Raw genomic sequence first — 16,820 nt, forward strand, 5'->3', positions numbered from 1 at the left:
GACCTGCGCGCTCCCGGGTGTCCAGCGGCATGCCCAGTTTCCGCCGCTAGATGGCAGTGGCTTGCCTTCGTGTCGTGAGCACCCCAGGTCTCTCCAGACGTTGCCGCGGGGTCCCCTGCGGACAGAATAGCCCTTACTTGACAACCCTGATCGTAGACTTGATAGGCAGGTAGGTAGGTAGATAGATAGATAGATGATAGATAGATAGATGATAGATAGATAGATAGATAGATGAATGATAGATTAGATAGATGATAGATAGATAGATAGATGGATGGATAGGATGGATAGATACGGATGGATGGATGGTCAGACGGACAGACAGGTAGATATGATAGGTGGGTATGGATAGATAAGATGGACCGATGGATTGATAGATGGTTGGATGGATGGATAGATGGGTGATGGGTAGATAGATACGATGAATGGATGGATGGATGGATGGATGGATAGATAAATGGATATAGATGGTTGGATGGATGGATGGATGGATGGATGCATAGATGACAGATGGATGATAGATGGTTGGATGGATAGATGGATGGATGGATAGTCTCTCTTGCCTGGTCCAGGCTTCTCAGCCTGGGCACTGTTGACATCTTGGGCTGGATGACTCTCTGACATGGGGCTTCCTGGGCAGTGCAGGTGCTACGCTGTAGGTGTCCCTATCTCTATCTCCCACATGCCAGTCGCGCCCACCCCCCCGTCGTGACCCCCATAAGTGTCCCGGAAGAGTGTGAAGACGTGCATATAAACCCATATTGCACACATATATGGCATGTATGTGCTGTGTCTGTATATATGTGGCACACACTTACTGCAACGTGACAGCCTGTGACATATTTTGATGGCATTGTTACTTCTCATTTTTCCCCCTTCATGTTCTGTGCTGGTTGATCTCCGGTGAGGCATGGGATCGGGGCTCAAAGGAGGTTTAGATGCCCATAGCCCGTGTCGTGATACAGACGCAAGGACCCAGAATCCTCAGTGCAGCTGGGGGCTGGGGTGCTGGGCACGGACCCAGACCCTTCTTTGTTGGGACAGCTGACGACGAGTAGGGGGAACAGGATGGTTGGTGTTTGATGGTTTTTCACTTGCACTGAGGGTGATCTTCCTGGCAGAAGCGTGGACACAAGGAAGAGCTGCTGGGTGGGCCAGACTATGCTTTGGGCTAGGGGATTTGCCATGGACTCTCGGTGGGAGTTACTAACCCAGCCTGGGCTCCCGCGGACGTGGGATGAGCCTCTGGCTTCAAACCCGGGGTGTCCCCCTTGCCAGCTCTGGGACCCCAGAAAAGTCCTTCTACCTCTCTTTGCCTCAGTTTGCTCCTCTGCAAAATGGACCCAACACCTACCCCATTGCAGTGCGATGAATGAAGGAGCTCAGCCGTGTGATAGACCAGGGGACGCCCTGGTGTGGGGTTTATCCTCTGATGGCTGTCCATTGTGTGGGGGGGTTTATCCATGAGTCCCGAAAACTAGCGTCCCCATTACACGGCTTATCCTCGTCTGGAGACCCTCTCCCTGGGCCCTCACTTGGATTGAATCCTACCCTAGAGGTATTTTCATGACAGTTAAAAAAAAAAACAAAAAACGAAAAACCCTTCACGGACACTTGCAGCATCGCACAGATTTCCAAAGATCAGATTTCAAAAAGGAAAGAGAGAGAGAGAGAGAGAGAGCGAGCGAGCCAAGGTCAAATACGGAAGTTTTTTTAACCAAGTCATTCTGAATCTGAATAATTTCTATGTTGACCAAATAACGATGATATTCTCAAGTCTTGGTTAACGGCGGGATGCGTTTTCCTGGCGGTCGTTTCCAGAAAGAGCAAAAAGGGCGGGGTAGAAGTAGGTTCCCAGCACCTCGTGACAGGGGCACAGTTCTCGATGTCCTGGCTACTCCAGCCCCATTGTTTCGGGTATTTCGATTGGACCCTTTGTTGGAGGTTGAGGTCAAAGTCTGCCTAAGGGGGGCTCTTTGGATTCTGTCTGGCATGATGGACACGAGGCGCTCCCCCAGCCCGGATCAAGGACAGAGGAATAGGGTAAGTGTTACCCCACGGAGGAACCCCGAAATGCCCTGTTGAGAAAGAGCCAGTATGGCAGCACCCCACGTGCCCTTTGATCCCACTGTTGTCACAGGGGCAGGAAGGACAAGTCCAGAGAAGCAGAAACAGTAGTGGGCACTGGTTTGGGGCTGGCCGTAGGGATGGAGAGAAAACGGGCATCGGGCATCTTTTGGGGGCGACGGAAATGTCCCATAGCTGCACTGCGGTGTCTCTGGGAGGCCTCTACAAACGTACTACCAACCGCTGAACCGTGCGGGGGTAAATGGTGCCTTGATTCGGCGGTGACGTGGGCGACGCTGGAGGACATGATGGTCAGTGACTTAAGTCAGACACAAACGGACAAATACTTTGTGATCCCACGCGTACAAGAGGCCCCTGGAGGCATCGCCTTTATAGGGACAGCCAGCAGATGGTGGGGGATGGGAAGGGGTTTCCTTGTTCAGTGGGGTCAGAGCTCCCGCTGTACTCGATGAGGGATTCTGGGCACGGACGTTGGGGACGGTGGCGAAGTTCCATGAATGTGTTTGATACGACTGACCTGCACACTTAAATGTGTATAAAATGGTGAGTTTTGTGTGTATCTGTTTTTCCACAATATAATTGGGAGAAAAAGAAAAAAAAAAACAAAACACAGAACAGCTGGGTTGGGAACGTTGGCTCCTTCCACGTTCAGCAGCTTGGAGACGTGACCCTGGGCAGAAGTCGATGTCTCTGTGTGGCATTTCCCGAGATACCTCGTGTTTCAAAGGACAGATATTGTCAAATGTGCTTAAAGGACCGAGCATTGTAGAATGGAAGCCCCAGGCCCTTCACCCAGCTTCGGGCATCACCAGGGATCAGCATTCTGCCATTTTCTCCCACATGTATGCACGCCCGTGGGCAGGCATGTGTATGTAGGCAAGTGTGTGCGTGCATGGATGCCTGCTTCTGCATGTGGGCCCTGTGTGTGCCCGCCAGCGTGTGTTTGCATCTTTTGTTCTCGTATTTCAAGCGAAGCATCAGACGCCACCATCCGACACGCGAGTCTTTACACACGTATGTCTTACCAAAAAGGATTTCTTTTCAAAGCACCGTCCTCCGAGGCAACAAATCCTCGATTCCATCCCACGTCCCGTCCGTGTTGTGCTGCCCCGATTCGTGCCGTGTGCTTCCACGTAACCCGAATCCACGCGCCGTGGAGAGTCTTCTCATTGCAGACCCCGGGGTCTGGCTGGAGGGCACGTGTCTCTGCAAAGCAGGGGGCTCAGAGGCCGGAATGAGACGTGCAGTCCCCTTCTGCGTGGGGAAACATCAGGGTTGGCATCCCGGGTCCCATGTGTCAGGGTGCCTCTGGCTCTCCACATGCAGCCAGCAGCCGAATCCCGGAACCACATCTTTCTAAAAAGTTCACAGCTGTATGTACCCACACACGCATCTACTTTTATTTGCTCCTTCACAGGTGAACAGGGCGGGTTTCTGGGGAACGCGCGCACACAGACGCACGCACGCACGCACACAGCACACAACATTATTTGCGTGTGGACCTAGAAGCAAGGCCAGCCCTGGGATTTCAGTCGATAGGACAGACACAGTAGCATAAGCGGGGACCTGGGCGCTGGGATTCCGGCAACGGGAAGGACCCGGGGAGATCGCACCCCCCATTGTCCCGCTAACACCGCACGCTGAGATCTGCCTGCTTGCTGGGCAGTGACCCCGGCGACGGTCCCCTCTGTCCCCCCGAGAGCCCAGGGGCCTGACATCCTGCGGGGGTGGTTATTATGTAGACAGGCTTCCTCCAGAATCGGGGTGTGCGGCTTCTCACGGGCCGCCGACGTGTTCTGTGCGGCTGGTTGGAGGTTTTCACAGCTTTTGTGCACCAGACGCACCGAGGCCCACGGCCCGAGTGCGGCTGGGGGCGTCTCGCTGGCTCAGGATTTCCAATTCTGGACGCTGCTGCGGCCTCGACGTTGCTTTCGAGGGTTTGGGTTTGGGAGCGTCGGAAAGAGCGTCGGGATGGGGCTCCTTCCCCGCAGAGTTCGGGTCCCTCGCGCCAGCCTTCTTGGAACCACCTGTGGCTCCCCCAGGCAAATCCTTCTCCAGGTGAGTCTCAAGGCGTCTCTCGGAAGGGTCCTATGGTGGCTTTGAGTTCCATGCACCCACCTGGGCATTCAGGACTCATGTGCTCAGGCGCTGTCCCCTGTGGGGACGTTCCAGCTGCAAGGCGGTGGCAATGACTATGTGTAACCCCGGCGTGGCGTGGAGGGTGTCGAGGGGACCCCGAAGGCTGACTCTCCGTTCCCAAGGGCGAGCACAGCACGCACTCACCCGCTTTCCCCCTGCACGTGCCTCCGCACGCCCCAGACAAGCACGGGCACGAGGCAAACCTAGGAACCTGGGATCGATTCTAAGACCACGCATGGGCGGGGGTGGGGGAGCTGGAGTCTCCAGAGGCTGGTGTTGGGGTCCCCAATTTATACACTGATCTCTGGAGTCCGCAGCACGTAATGGGCATCTGGAACCGGGGAGTTTCTCCCCAGAGCAGGCGTCTCTGTGAAGGGTGGCCTCCCGCGTCTTTTTCAGATTCCACGCGTGGACGTCACTCTGTACGTGGAAGAGGGGAGAAGTCACCACCCGGCCACGTGGTCTTGAGGACTGAGGAGCCTGTGGGTTTCTCTATGCAAGACGCCTTGGGGAGCCTTTGGATTTGGGGCCCCGGAGATGGCATCACCAGCCCCGAGGGCCTGGCAGGCCCGTTCCGGAACTAAAATCTGGAGACGCTGTGCGGAAAGGCGTTGGCGGCGTTGGAAATCTCTGACGCCGTGTGTTGGGGACTCTCGGGGCGGCTCCGTGGCATCACGAGGGCGGACCTGCAGGGGGTCCCGAGAGCCCTGCATGCCAGAGGATTGGGTCCCATGATCCAACTGGCAATTTCAGAGTGACCCAGATGGTGCGTCCTGGGGAGACCATCACAAACCGGAGACTTAAAACCACGGGGATTCATCCTCTCCCAGCTCTGGAGACCAGAGTCTGAGATCCAAGCGGGGCAGGGCTGGGCTCCCTCCTGAGGCTCCCGGGCAGGGTCCTTCTTGCTTCTTGCAGCTTCTGGGGCTCCAGGCGGGCGTCCCTGGGCTGGTGTCCGCGTCCCTCCCATCTCTGCCTCCGTCCTCACCTGCCTTCTCCTCTGCATGTCTCTCTTCTGTCTCTTACAAGGACAGCTGTCCTTGGATTTAGGGTCGCCCCCATCCAGCAGGTCACATTCTGAGGTCCTGGGTGGACACGGGCTTGGGGTCACTCTTTGCTCTGGGACAGCTGTGTCTGTTTTCCTTCCGAAGCAGTGACACCAGGAGCAGGTCCCCCCCCCCCCCCAGGGGCCCCCGGATGGCAGCTATCACTGTCCATCTGCACATCGAACCTGCCATGGGAGGCTGCCTGTCATGTAGCCGTTCCTCCCCGGAGGTCCCGGAGTCCGAGGCCGTGCATCCCCTTTGTGACGAATAAAGCATCAAACTTTGCTGTTTCCGGCAAATCCCGGGCTCCTGGAAACCCCCTGTTTTGGCACCCCAGACCCCCCCGGGGATGGGGTTCCTTGTCTTCCTGAAGCAGCACGCGTGTTGGGGCTGGTCCAGTTTTCCCTGGGGCTCAGGAAGAGAAAAGGATGCCCCCCGCCCATGTGCAGAGGCGGCCAGCAGGCACAAAGGGGCCTTGGGCGCTGATCCTTCCCCAGGCTTCTGTGCTCCATGGTCTTGCGGGGTGTCTGGGTCCCAGAGGGTGCCATGGGTCAGGATAGGTGGGCGAGGCCACCTCACACCCTGGGAGGCCTTGCTTGTGACTCAGGGGCTCTCAGCTGGGAGCAGGAGGCCGAGAACTAGCCAGAGGGCACCTCGGAGCCAGCTGGACCCGGAAGCATGTCCGGGAGCCCAGGGGAAGGTGCGGACGCCCATCGTCCATCACTGCTCAGCCTCAGCAGCATCTCATGGGTCTGGAGACCCTCCACCCGCGTGGGGGCCCTGACTTACACCTTCAGGTCAGATGTCCTTCCCGTGTGGACCTTATAAGTTGTGACATTTTTGTAGATTGTGCAGCTGGAACAACCAGAGTGACCAACCGCTTTGCAACCCTTGCAATGGTTGCTCCTGGGGGGCCTGGGTGACACGGGGTGGAGGGGAGCCTGTGAGCTCTGGGAGAACAGAAGCCAGAGGGGCCGTTGGCCCTCGTCGGGGTGCGTTCCAGCACGCACAGTGACCGAGGTTGGTCTGCCAGTCTGGGGAGCAGCAGGTGTCCTCGGCGTCCCCGAGCAGGAGGCACAGAGAACAAGGCAGACGGATGCTGGGGGTCGATGGGGTGTCAGCTGGGCTGGCTAGATGTTTGGTCAGCTTGGGTCGTCATCCTCAGGGAGCAGGGCCAGTCGGCCTGGCCCACTGTGCCCTGTCCCGTTAAACCACGGGGTGTTCTGTCTTGTTGCTCTGTGGCCGTGTTGGGACACTGGACTCGAGCCCACCTGGGGACCCTCTCCGTGCGCACCGGGCGGATGCGTCACCAGGAGCAGGCCCATCTGGGGACCCTCCCCGTGCGCACCGGGCGGATGCGTCATAGGAGCCGCAGGCCGATCTGGGGACCTCCTCCGCGTGCACCGTGGCGGATGCGTCATAGGAGCAGCACGCAAGCCGGCGAGGAAGGGTCGTCCCCTCCGTCCCCAGCCATCCCCCACTGCCCCCACTCGGGCGGTGCGGGGCTCAGAACACGCTCTCCTGCCTCTGGAGGCAGGGCCGGCTGGGGCCGTCGGGCCCCTCGCCGTGGCCGCTGGACACGGAGCGCGCCGACAGCGTCCGGGCGGAGAACAGGGTGTCCCTGCGCGCGTCCCGGCCGCAGGCCGGCAGCCGCCCGTAGCCCAGATAGCGCCGCAGCCGCAGCTGGAACTCGCGGGACGCGAAGTAGTACACGAAGGGGTCCAGGCAGTTGTTCACGCAGCTGAGGCAGAGCGTGAGCTTGTACACGTGGTAGTAGCTGCCGCCCAGGAAGAGGCGGCTCACCATGTGCACCAGCAGCACGAAGTTGTTGGGCGCGAAGCAGGTGACGAAGGCCAGCAGCACCACGACGGCCAGGCCGACGGCGCGGCGCCGCTGGCCGCGGCCGTGCGGGTCGGACGTGCGCAGCAGCGTCAGGATGGTGGCGGTGTAGCAGGCCACGGTGACCACGAAGGGGATGAAGAAGAGCACGATGAACAGCGTGAAGAGGAAGATGGCCCACATGGCCACGCTGGGCAGCATGGTGGACTTGAGCACGTCGAAGCACGTGACGATGCCCAGCGCCTCCACGGTGTAGGTGAGGTCGGTGCGCGCCAGCGGGGACAGCGCGCCCAGCAGCAGCAGCCAGACGCAGGCGCAGGCGGCCACGGCGTAGCGGCGCCGGCGCCAGCGCGCGGAGGCCAGCGGGTACACGACGCCCAGAAAGCGCTCCACGCTGATGCACGTCATGGTCAGGATGGACGAGTACATGTTGGCGTAGAAGGCCACGGTGACCACGTTGCACAGCACCTCCCCAAAGACCCAGTGGTTCCCGTTGCAGTGGTAGTAGATCTGGAACGGCAGCACGCTGGCCAGCATCAGGTCCGTGACGCTCAGGTTGATCATGAAGATGACCGACGGGGACTTGGGCCCGATGTGGCAGCACAGGACCCACAGGGAGAAGAGGTTGCCCGGGATGCTGACCAGCGCCACCAGCGAGTACACGACGGGCAGGACCACCGCGATGGTCGGGTCGCGCAGCATCACGATGGTGGCGTTGTCCGGACGCGTCATGTTCATATCCATCCTGGCGCTGCTGCTCCCGCGAGCGCGCGGCTCTGGAAGGCAAGGGGCGGTCGGGTGAAGAGGGGAGCAGGACGGGACTCCCTGGGGCCGCCCTCTCTGGCCTCCCCAGCAGCCCCGCACCCTTGTGCGCGCCGGCCGCGAGCCCCCTGGGTCACGGAACTGAGCTGATGCGCGCTACATCCTGCCAAGGCGCGTCCCACCCGGACGCCTCCCTTGTTTGGACAGTCCCTCTGGTCCTGCTACTGGGACGCACAGGGAGCGCGCTGCAAGCTGTGGCGCAGCGGCTTCATCGTTGGGGCCAGGAGGACGCGAGGGGAGGCGCGTCACGCAGTTGGGGGTTACAGACTTACGGAGACGCAAACCGGGCTTCCAGCTGCGGAAGTTTCTCTGGGACCCCTGGACGGTGGAGGAGGCGACCCCGGGCCCTCCTGACTCTCGCTGGTGCTCTACCTGGCCACACGAGGGCTCTGTGCCGTCACCACGGACGTCCCAGCATCTCCACCCAAGTCAGCTGTTCTGGCCTCCTGCTTTCTTCTGTTTTGTGCTTGGACACCCCGGGTCTGCTCACCTCCATCTGGGACCCTAATCTTGGGGTGTCCACTACGGGGGCGGACTTTGGAGGCTCTGATGAGGGCTCTGGGAGGGCTCCATGCAGACCAGGCAGGAAGTCCCCTGCTCCCTCACCAAAGGCCCCGCAGCCCCCGCTCCCCATCCATTTAAGGGCATGGCCACGGGTGGAGAGAAGAGTGTGCCCACTCGTCACACAGCTGTTTCACATCTCCGCCTCAAGGTAGCAACACCCACGCTCTTGTTTCGAGATACAGCGGGTCTGCCCTGTCCCCACGACCAGACACACGCGCCTCTGGTGTGGTTTCAAAACCCCAGCGCCCTCCCAGCCTCCGAAGTCCGGGAAGCCAGATGCCCAGGGGGGAAGCCTTGTCCGGCTGGGGCAGACGGAGTGCCTGACTGGTGCCACGTTACCTTCTGGGTCTTACCTCTGCTCTGGTCTCTTGATTTCTCGACTTAGGTCCTGTGCCTTTCCCCGGGCTATGGGCTGTGGGGTGGATAAGCATTTTGCTTATCCAAGTTTTCCAAAAACAGGGATTTGGTTTCTTTATTTTGGTCTGGGGCCAGGGGACCCCGGTCAGGTCCCGTCTGTGCCCTATCTGTGACCCGGGGCCGATCAGGCAAGGCTGAATGGGGTGGAGGTCTGGCTATGGGAAGTACAGGTTGTTTGTGCCATGGGTCCCCACTTATCCCGCTGGGCATGCATGCGAGGGTTTCTGCGAAGGGGTTTCCTAGGTGCGGCTCTGGAGCCAAGCAGCTGCCTTGAAGTAAAGACATGATGCTCTGTCCTGTGGTGGGCCTTGTCTAATCAGGGGAAGGCCTGGAAAAGGAAACACTGAGGTTTCTGCGGGGTCAGGTCTCTCCTGAGTCTCCTGCCTGCCCTCCTGCCTTGCAGATTCCAGGCTCACCAGCCCCGCTTTCCTGGGAGCCCAAGTCCTTGGTGTACATTTTTTGGTACCTCTATCCATACACGCATGTGTGTTTATACACATGTATACGTCCATGCTCTATTACACAGATTTATGCACGTGTGTGTGTGTTCAACCATGTCCAATCATGTATGCAATGCACTGCGTGTATGTGTTGTGTATGTCCCTATCTACGGGACCGTCCCGTTACATGTGTGTGCTGTTGTGTAAGTATATGGTCCTTCTGTAACACGTGAATCCTGCACCCTAAAAATACATGCCTGTATTCACACGTACACGCTGTCCTATGTGCGTCCTATTGCATGGCACACGCGTGTTTTCTACGACATATATGTGCACACACAGTATCCTGCTGGACGTGCGTGTTTGCGTGTAGACACACCCGCGCCATCGTGTGTGCTCTGTGCCATACACGTGTGTACATCCATGCACACACGCAGGGTGTCCCTTGTGCACAGGTCTCCCTGCGTGTGTACACATGCTCATACGGATTCACGCACACGTACCTGGTCATGTGTGTGTGCGTGCACACGCGTGTATATCCTGTGTCCACGCCCTGCACGTGGAGATGCTCACACCACGCACACGCGTGTTCTGTGACATGACGTCCCTTGTGCACGCCCACATGAATGAAGGTGCTAAGCGCAGATGTGTGCATGCGTGGTCATATCATGTGTGTATTGTTTGTACGTGCGCGTGCATGTTCTGTGGCGCACACCCTGCTGCGTTCATCCATGTGGAGTGCAGACCCTGCTGCGTTCATCCATGGACATCTAGATGATGTGCCTAGATGTGTCCACAGGTCAACGTAGGTCTCCATCCTTTTGTGCCCGATTCTCGGCAGAACGCTCGCTCATACAGGGATGATGGACGGACCACCGAGGGGCCTCATGGCAGCGGGGAGGTCACTATTAGCTGTTCCTTATGTTTGTGCCGATTCTTGTCTTAAGAGACTGGAGGCCCCTCACACGTGCGCCCACAGGCAGGGTCGTGGGTGGAGCACCAGCTCCCGCCTCTGACCTCCATCCCCAGGTGTGTGCAGAGGCCCAGCCCGTGGCCTGCTCCTTGTCAGGACACGGGTGCTGCTCCTGGGAGACGGGGTCTCCTCTGATGGTGCATTTGGCTCCAGGCGCCGCGCAGCCCCCAGGGACCTCTGCAATCGCGGTGCCTGCCCCACGCGGCCCGATCTCTGTCCCTCATTTGCATGAGGCTCAGACGTCTGCTGCCTTCCACGACGGCCTCCCTGTTTGTCCTCGTGCAGACATTTTCTCTGACGAAAACCCCTGCGTGCTTCACCCCGCTCGGCCCTGCCCCTTGGAGAGTCCGGAGAGACATAGGTGGAGACGGACCCGGGGGATTCTCTGCAGACGGCGCTCTCGGCCCTGCAGGAACATCATGATGCGTGAGCGGAATGTGGGAGCCCCTTCCCACGTCTTGGTTATCTGCGTCCATGTCTGCAAGCAGGGCCTGGCGCAGCGGGACCTGGTATAGAGAGACGTGGCTTGGCGTTGCATACACCCACAAACGGGGGCTGGAATCCCCGCGGGGGACCCTGGAAACCCGCTCCCCTGCCCCCTTTGCAGCTGGTTTGCCTTTTACGTTTCACAGCCTGATGAATATGGAAACCACCTTGGACGCAGCAGGTGAGAACCGGCTCCCGCTGCTGCTGGAACTGAACTCGCGTTTCTTCTGCGGACCTCCAAGCCCGGGCTCTTCCGCTCCCACGGAGAAGTGTGCAAAGCTGTACACCTCGCTGCTGGCCGCCCGTCCCTCGCACCCCTCGCCGAAAGTCGAGCTGTTTCCTTTGGTTTCAACAGTCTGGGGGGATTGCTTTCGCGGTTTCCTTCTCCCCTGCATCCGCCCGGACCGTATCTGGCTTCTCCACCTTCGAGTGCTGGAAAAAAGTCGTCAAACATTGAAAGTCGGGGGGAAAGAGAGAGCACCGTGTGTGCCTTTTCTGGGTTTCGGAGACCATGCCTGCATGGGGCAGCCCGGCGTGGCGTCCGCTGAGGACGTTTAGTGGGGGCTTGAGGACACATCTTTAGGGTGTCTTCCGAGAGGATGACAGGGGACGTTGGTTTGACGGTGCAGTCGGCACGCCATGACTCCTTGGGGACATGGGGCCGTCTGCAGGCCAAGAAGAGAGGGCCTCCCAGAACCTGTCCATCTACAAGAAATGAGCGTCAGGAAGCCGCCCTGTCCGTCAGTGCGGTTCTGTGATAGTGGCTTGAGCTGAGCCGTCCAGTATACTGATGGCCTCAGACCATAGCTGCTGGCCATGCCCCAGCTACCCTGATGGCCTTAGTCCATTGCGACTGGCCCCTCCAGTCATTATACTGATGGCCTCAGGCCATTGCTGCTGGTCCCACCACCCATTATACTGGTGACTTCAGGCCATTTCTGCCGGCCCCTCCAGTCATTATACTGATGGCCTCAGGCCATTGCTGCTGGCCCCACCACCTGTTATACTGATGGCCTCTGGCCATTGCTGCTGGCCCCACCACCTGTTATACTGATGGCCTCAGGCAGTTGCTGCTGGCCCCGCTCACACTGTGACCGCGCAGGAGCTCTTGTAATCCCATGGGTCATACCAGCTCCTCTACGGGGCCGGCACCCACGACACAGTGCCCCTCGCCCATTCCGTGGTCCTGCCACCATGCCCGGAGGTGGTGAGGTGGGCAACAGGGTCAAATCTTACAGACAGCGGCTCAGAGGTTGTGAGAGGGACTCGTTAGAGCAGGGGTTCGGATGGGCCCAGCACGTGAGCCTCTCCACCATGATACTGACTGATGGCCTCAGGCCTGCACGCCTAGCAAGCTGTTCCGGTTCTGACCGGTTCTATCCTCAGGAGCCCGGGCCTGCCGCTTCCGTGCAGAACGTCTCAAGTAAAAATCAGTGGGTCTTTTCCTGGAAGCTGGACAGTCTCTGCAGAAGGAGGGCCTGGGACTCGGGCTGCTGGGGCCGAGGTCAGTTTCCCTGACCTTGCAGGCTTGTGGTCTGGACGTGGATTCCTGTTTGCTGTTCTGCAGGACGCTGAGGCTGTGGGCTCCCCACTTGCAGGATGTGGGGGCTCCTGAGAGCAGGGTGTGGGGCTCAGGGTGGCCTCTCGGTAGCTCAGGCCTCCCTCCCGTGGACCGGAGCCCCGAAGATGCTCTTGGCTCCCCGAGTGGGCCCTGCAGCAAGGACACCAGCTAGCCTGGGTGTCAGCCATTTCGTCCTAGGGGATGCCGTTCTGGGGGTGTCCACCAGCAGGACACGCAGGGTCCTTGTTCCAGAGAGGCCGACAAGCCGCCTTCAAAGCCTTTGCAGATCTCAACCCGCTGGCCCGAGCGGGCGTTTCTTCCTGCCTCGGGGTCCTGCCATCTGCCACCGGCATCCGGGAGGTTCCTCAAGCCGGTTTATTCCACGTCGAGTGCGCTGCTTCTGGCTCTCCTCAGGTAGGCTCAGGTGAGCAATGCACAGTCACCCCGGGGCCGCCTGGGTCCACGCAGGACGTCAGGAGACAGAGGGACACGTGCTCCTTGGGGGATCTCCAGGGAGAGACACACGTGGGGGAGGGCAGACACCCAGAACATGCCGGGTGCAAAGCGTGAGTGAGGACGTTGCTGTGTACTCGGGGGACGTGTCCACGGAGCTGCACTGGGTGAAACTGTTTCCTGTTCCGCTTACAGACCAAGGGACGTGGGTGTCCATTGTCCCCCGTCCAGGTGGCTGCTTGTTACCGTGCGTATTTGCATGGTGTGCATCAGGGTGGAAAGCAGACAAGCGCGGCAGGGGATGGCAGGGGCAGACGCTCCACGGCGCAGCCCCCGGAGCCCGTCGGCCCCCGCGTCCCCGTGAGTCACCCCGGGAGGGCACTCAGCCCCCTCTGCGCTCCTCGAGCCCCGTGGCGGCCCCCCGGGGGCGTCTGGGCCGTGTGGCCGCCCGCTGAGCGCCACGGGTGATTAATAAAGAAATCAGGTCTGGTAGACCGGGCTGCTCTGAAACACGCGCTTGTGGTTTGAACGGAGGAGTCATGAGAGGGACGCGGCCGGGGCGGCCCGTCGCCCTCCGCCTCCTAGGAAGCGCGGGCTGGTCCAAGGGCACGGCGGGCCACTGCTCACCGCCCCGGGACGGCTCCTCACCGCTTTTCTGACACATGATTTACATATTGTCAAGTTCAGCCGTTTAAAGTGGACAGTTCTGTGGTTTCTGAAGACACTCAGAGATGTGCAAACGTCGGCGTAAAGCCGTCCCACGGCGTTCTGAGCAGCCTTAGGGGAAACCCTGCGTGCCGCAGGACCGTCGCCCCGTTCCCACAGGCCCCCGGCCCCACGCCTCCCCGATCTGAGACCCCGGGTGACCGTGGGACACCCGTGAGACACCCAGTTCCTCTCTCTGCGGACGAGCCTGTCGGGAACATTTCAGGGACCCGGGATCGCACCGTCTGTGGCCTTCGGCGCCTGCCTGGCCACCGTGACTTCAAGTTCCACTCACAGGTCTTAGGCCTTTGGTCCTTTTCATGGCTGAGTCCTATTCCCCCCTGGGATGGACCCCATGTGGTTCCTCCGTCCCTCCGTGGACGGACACTTGGGTTGTTTCTGCTTTTTCACGATTGGGAACAATGCTATATATTTTGCACCCAGCTTTGGACCCCCCACTTGAAGGCTGAGCACGGGGGTCCTTCTGGGTCCCTGGCATCTTCTCTCAGGGTCATGACTCCTGTTTCCTGCGTGCTGGGGGCTGTCCCAGGTGCTGAGGTCACTGTGGGGACAGGAGACCATGAGCCAGCCCCCGGCACTGTGGGCTGGTCTCCCTTCTGGGTGTCTTTCTTGGGCTTTCGTGGTGCTTTGTTATGGCGGCCCTGGGAGACTCCGGCAGCCCCCACAGAACGCCACGGCTTTGGAGACACGTGCTGTTGGACAATGCAGATAGAAAGTGCCTTTTGTCACGTAGGAGAACGTTTAGTCATCGGGCACACACGGGCTGAGCTCCCGGCAGCTCTGCCCAAATGAGCATGGCACGGGCGAGGCTCTGCGCCTCTTGGGGTCTTGGTCACCAGACTCCGATCCTGGGCCGAGCTGAGCTCGGTGCAGCTGCCACCAGACGTGGGAAGCACTGGTGCCTCGCAGCACGCAGAGGGCCCAGAGTGGTGTCCCCACCTGGGCCTCCAGTCTCCTCCTCGACTGTTCTCCTCAGAGGCTTGCCGTGATGTGGTGTGACCCAGGGAAGAGGAAACACGTTGTAAGCTGTGCTGTGCTCTGTCCAAGTTGTTAGCTGGGTCCGTAATGGCCCGCGTGGCCTGGAGCCGTCCTAATAAGTGACCACAGGCGGGGGAGGTAAAGTCACAAGGATGCATCCTTCCCCAGCTCTGCAGACCAGACGTCTGAGATCCAGGCGGGGCAGGACCACTGAGATCCAGGCGGGGCAGGACCACTGCAGGTGGGGCAGAGCCGTGCTCCCTCCAGAGGCGCCAGGAGAGGGTCCTTCCTACCTCTTCCAGCTTTGGGGGCTCCAGGCATCCCTGGGCTGGCGGCCGTGTCCCTCCCATCCCTGCCTCCATCCTCATATGGCTTCTCCGTTGTGTCTGTGTCTCCTCTTCTTCACCTTATAAGGACACCTGTCATTGGATTTAGGGCCACCCTGATCCAGGATGAATGCATCTCGGATCCTTCATGAATCCCATCTGCCAAGACCCTATTTCCAGGCAAATCAGTTCTGGGGGACATGTGTTTTGCGGACCCCCATTCAGCCCACTGCAGGAGGTGTCCAGGAGGAGAACATTCGTAAGAGCTGTTTGTAGCATTTTCTGGGCCCCCCATCTTCAGTGAACAAACAGGAGCCATTAAGCATCCACGAGGAGTGCCTTGTCTTGGGGTGTCATCAGCAAGAGCGCCACCCCCCCGAGGCCCTCCCTCTAGCCAGCTGCTGCCAACCCTCCGTGCATCCCAGGGCAATGCTCCCGAGTCCAGGGATATCCCCGCTAGTGCCGAGGGATCTTCTTGGAGAGAGGACTCCCCAGAATGCCCAGCCTGCCGACGTAGAGGAAGCAAGACTACGGTTTGACGTCTGACCATGACACCCAGAAGTTCTGGCCATTGACACATAAGCTCCAGGGAGCTGTGCAGCCCCATCGCCAGCCTGGTCTGAGAGACCGCCCTCTTGCCCACAGCCCCAGGACGTGAGCAGTGTTTGTGAGGCGACCCAGACAGGAAGCTGCATTGGGTTTTCTGGTCAACTGTGGGCAGCTCACCAAAGACACAAGAAAGTGTGTGGTTGCTACGGGCTGAGATGTGCCTCCCCCAAATTTGTATGTTGTTCCAAGTCCCCATACCTCAGAATGTGACCTCAGTTAGAAATAGAGACTGCGCAGGTTGTTAAATTAAGAAGCGGTTTCTGGAGCAGGACGGGACCTGACTCCAGTATGCCTGGCGTCCTTACAACAAGGAGACATTTGGATATAGCAAGGCACATGGGGAGGAGGCCACATGGAGATGGAGACAGAGACAGAGACAAAGGTGATGTTCCTACAAGTCAAGGAACACCCCGGATTGCCAGCAACCACCCGAAGACAGAAGAGGTATGGAACAGACTCTGCCCGAGATGCTCTGGAGGGAACCAGTCCTGCTGGCACCTTGGTCTCAGACTCTGGTCCCCAGAGATAAGAGAAAATACATTTATCCTGTCTCAGCCCCCAGTTTGGGTTAATTTGATACAGAAAATTTCTGGGACGCTAATATGCAAAAAAGGAGGGAAGGGGTTTCATTGACACACTCCATCAAGCTAAAGAAATGATAGGAACCATGGTCATTCTACATGAAAGAAAGGGAAGAGCCTCCCAGAAAAGATAAGGCATGGAAAGTGTAGGAGTCAAGGGAAACAGAGAGACGTGAGGAGCCACCAACAGGCTCAGGAACTGCATGGCACAAGACAGAAACATTTTGATTATTGATTCAGAAAAAGGACAGGTCATCTAGATGGTACTGGGGGGGGGTGACAATATACATAACCTGGGGGTAAGCGTTCTCACCTGGGATACTTCTCTAGACCCACCAGGAGACATTTGATGACATCTGGAGACAGTTTTGGTGGTCACCAGTGGGTGGGGATGGTAATGATACTGCTATCTGGTGTACGGAGACCAGGGGTGCTGCTCAACCTCCTGCGGGGCATAGGACGTCCCACCTCAAGGTCATCTATCTATCTATCATCCATCCATCCACCCGTCCATCCATTCATCCATCTGACAATCCCTGTCTCTCTTCTTCTCTCCATCCATCCATCCATCCATCCATCCATCCATCCATCCATCCTCCCATCTGTCCATCCATCCATCCATCCATCCATCCATCCATCCATCCATCCACTCATCCATCCATCCATCCATTCATCCATCCATTTATCCATCCATTCATCCCTCCATCGATCCTACTGTCCATCTATGTCTGTTGTGTATCTATCTATCTATCTATCCATCCATCCATCCATT

At 58.8% G+C, this 16,820-nt stretch overlaps 1 protein-coding gene across 2 annotated transcripts in view; it reads right to left on the reverse strand.

Annotated features, from left to right (window-relative positions):
- Positions 1-1,641: 1,641 nt before the first annotated feature.
- Positions 1,642-16,820, reverse strand: part of LOC123935809 (P2Y purinoceptor 8-like) — a 47,126-nt gene continuing 31,947 nt past the window's right edge. For both annotated transcript variants that reach the window (XM_045996604.1, XM_045996605.1), the window contains exon 2: positions 1,642-7,888. In XM_045996604.1, the coding sequence (XP_045852560.1) occupies positions 6,780-7,856 (1,077 nt within the window). In that variant the 5' untranslated portion in view covers positions 7,857-7,888 and the 3' untranslated portion in view covers positions 1,642-6,779. The remainder of the gene's footprint in view (positions 7,889-16,820) is intronic.

Source organism: Meles meles, chromosome Y (assembly GCF_922984935.1).
Source record: "Meles meles chromosome Y, mMelMel3.1 paternal haplotype, whole genome shotgun sequence".
In the NCBI taxonomy this organism is placed as follows: domain Eukaryota; kingdom Metazoa; phylum Chordata; class Mammalia; order Carnivora; family Mustelidae; genus Meles; species Meles meles.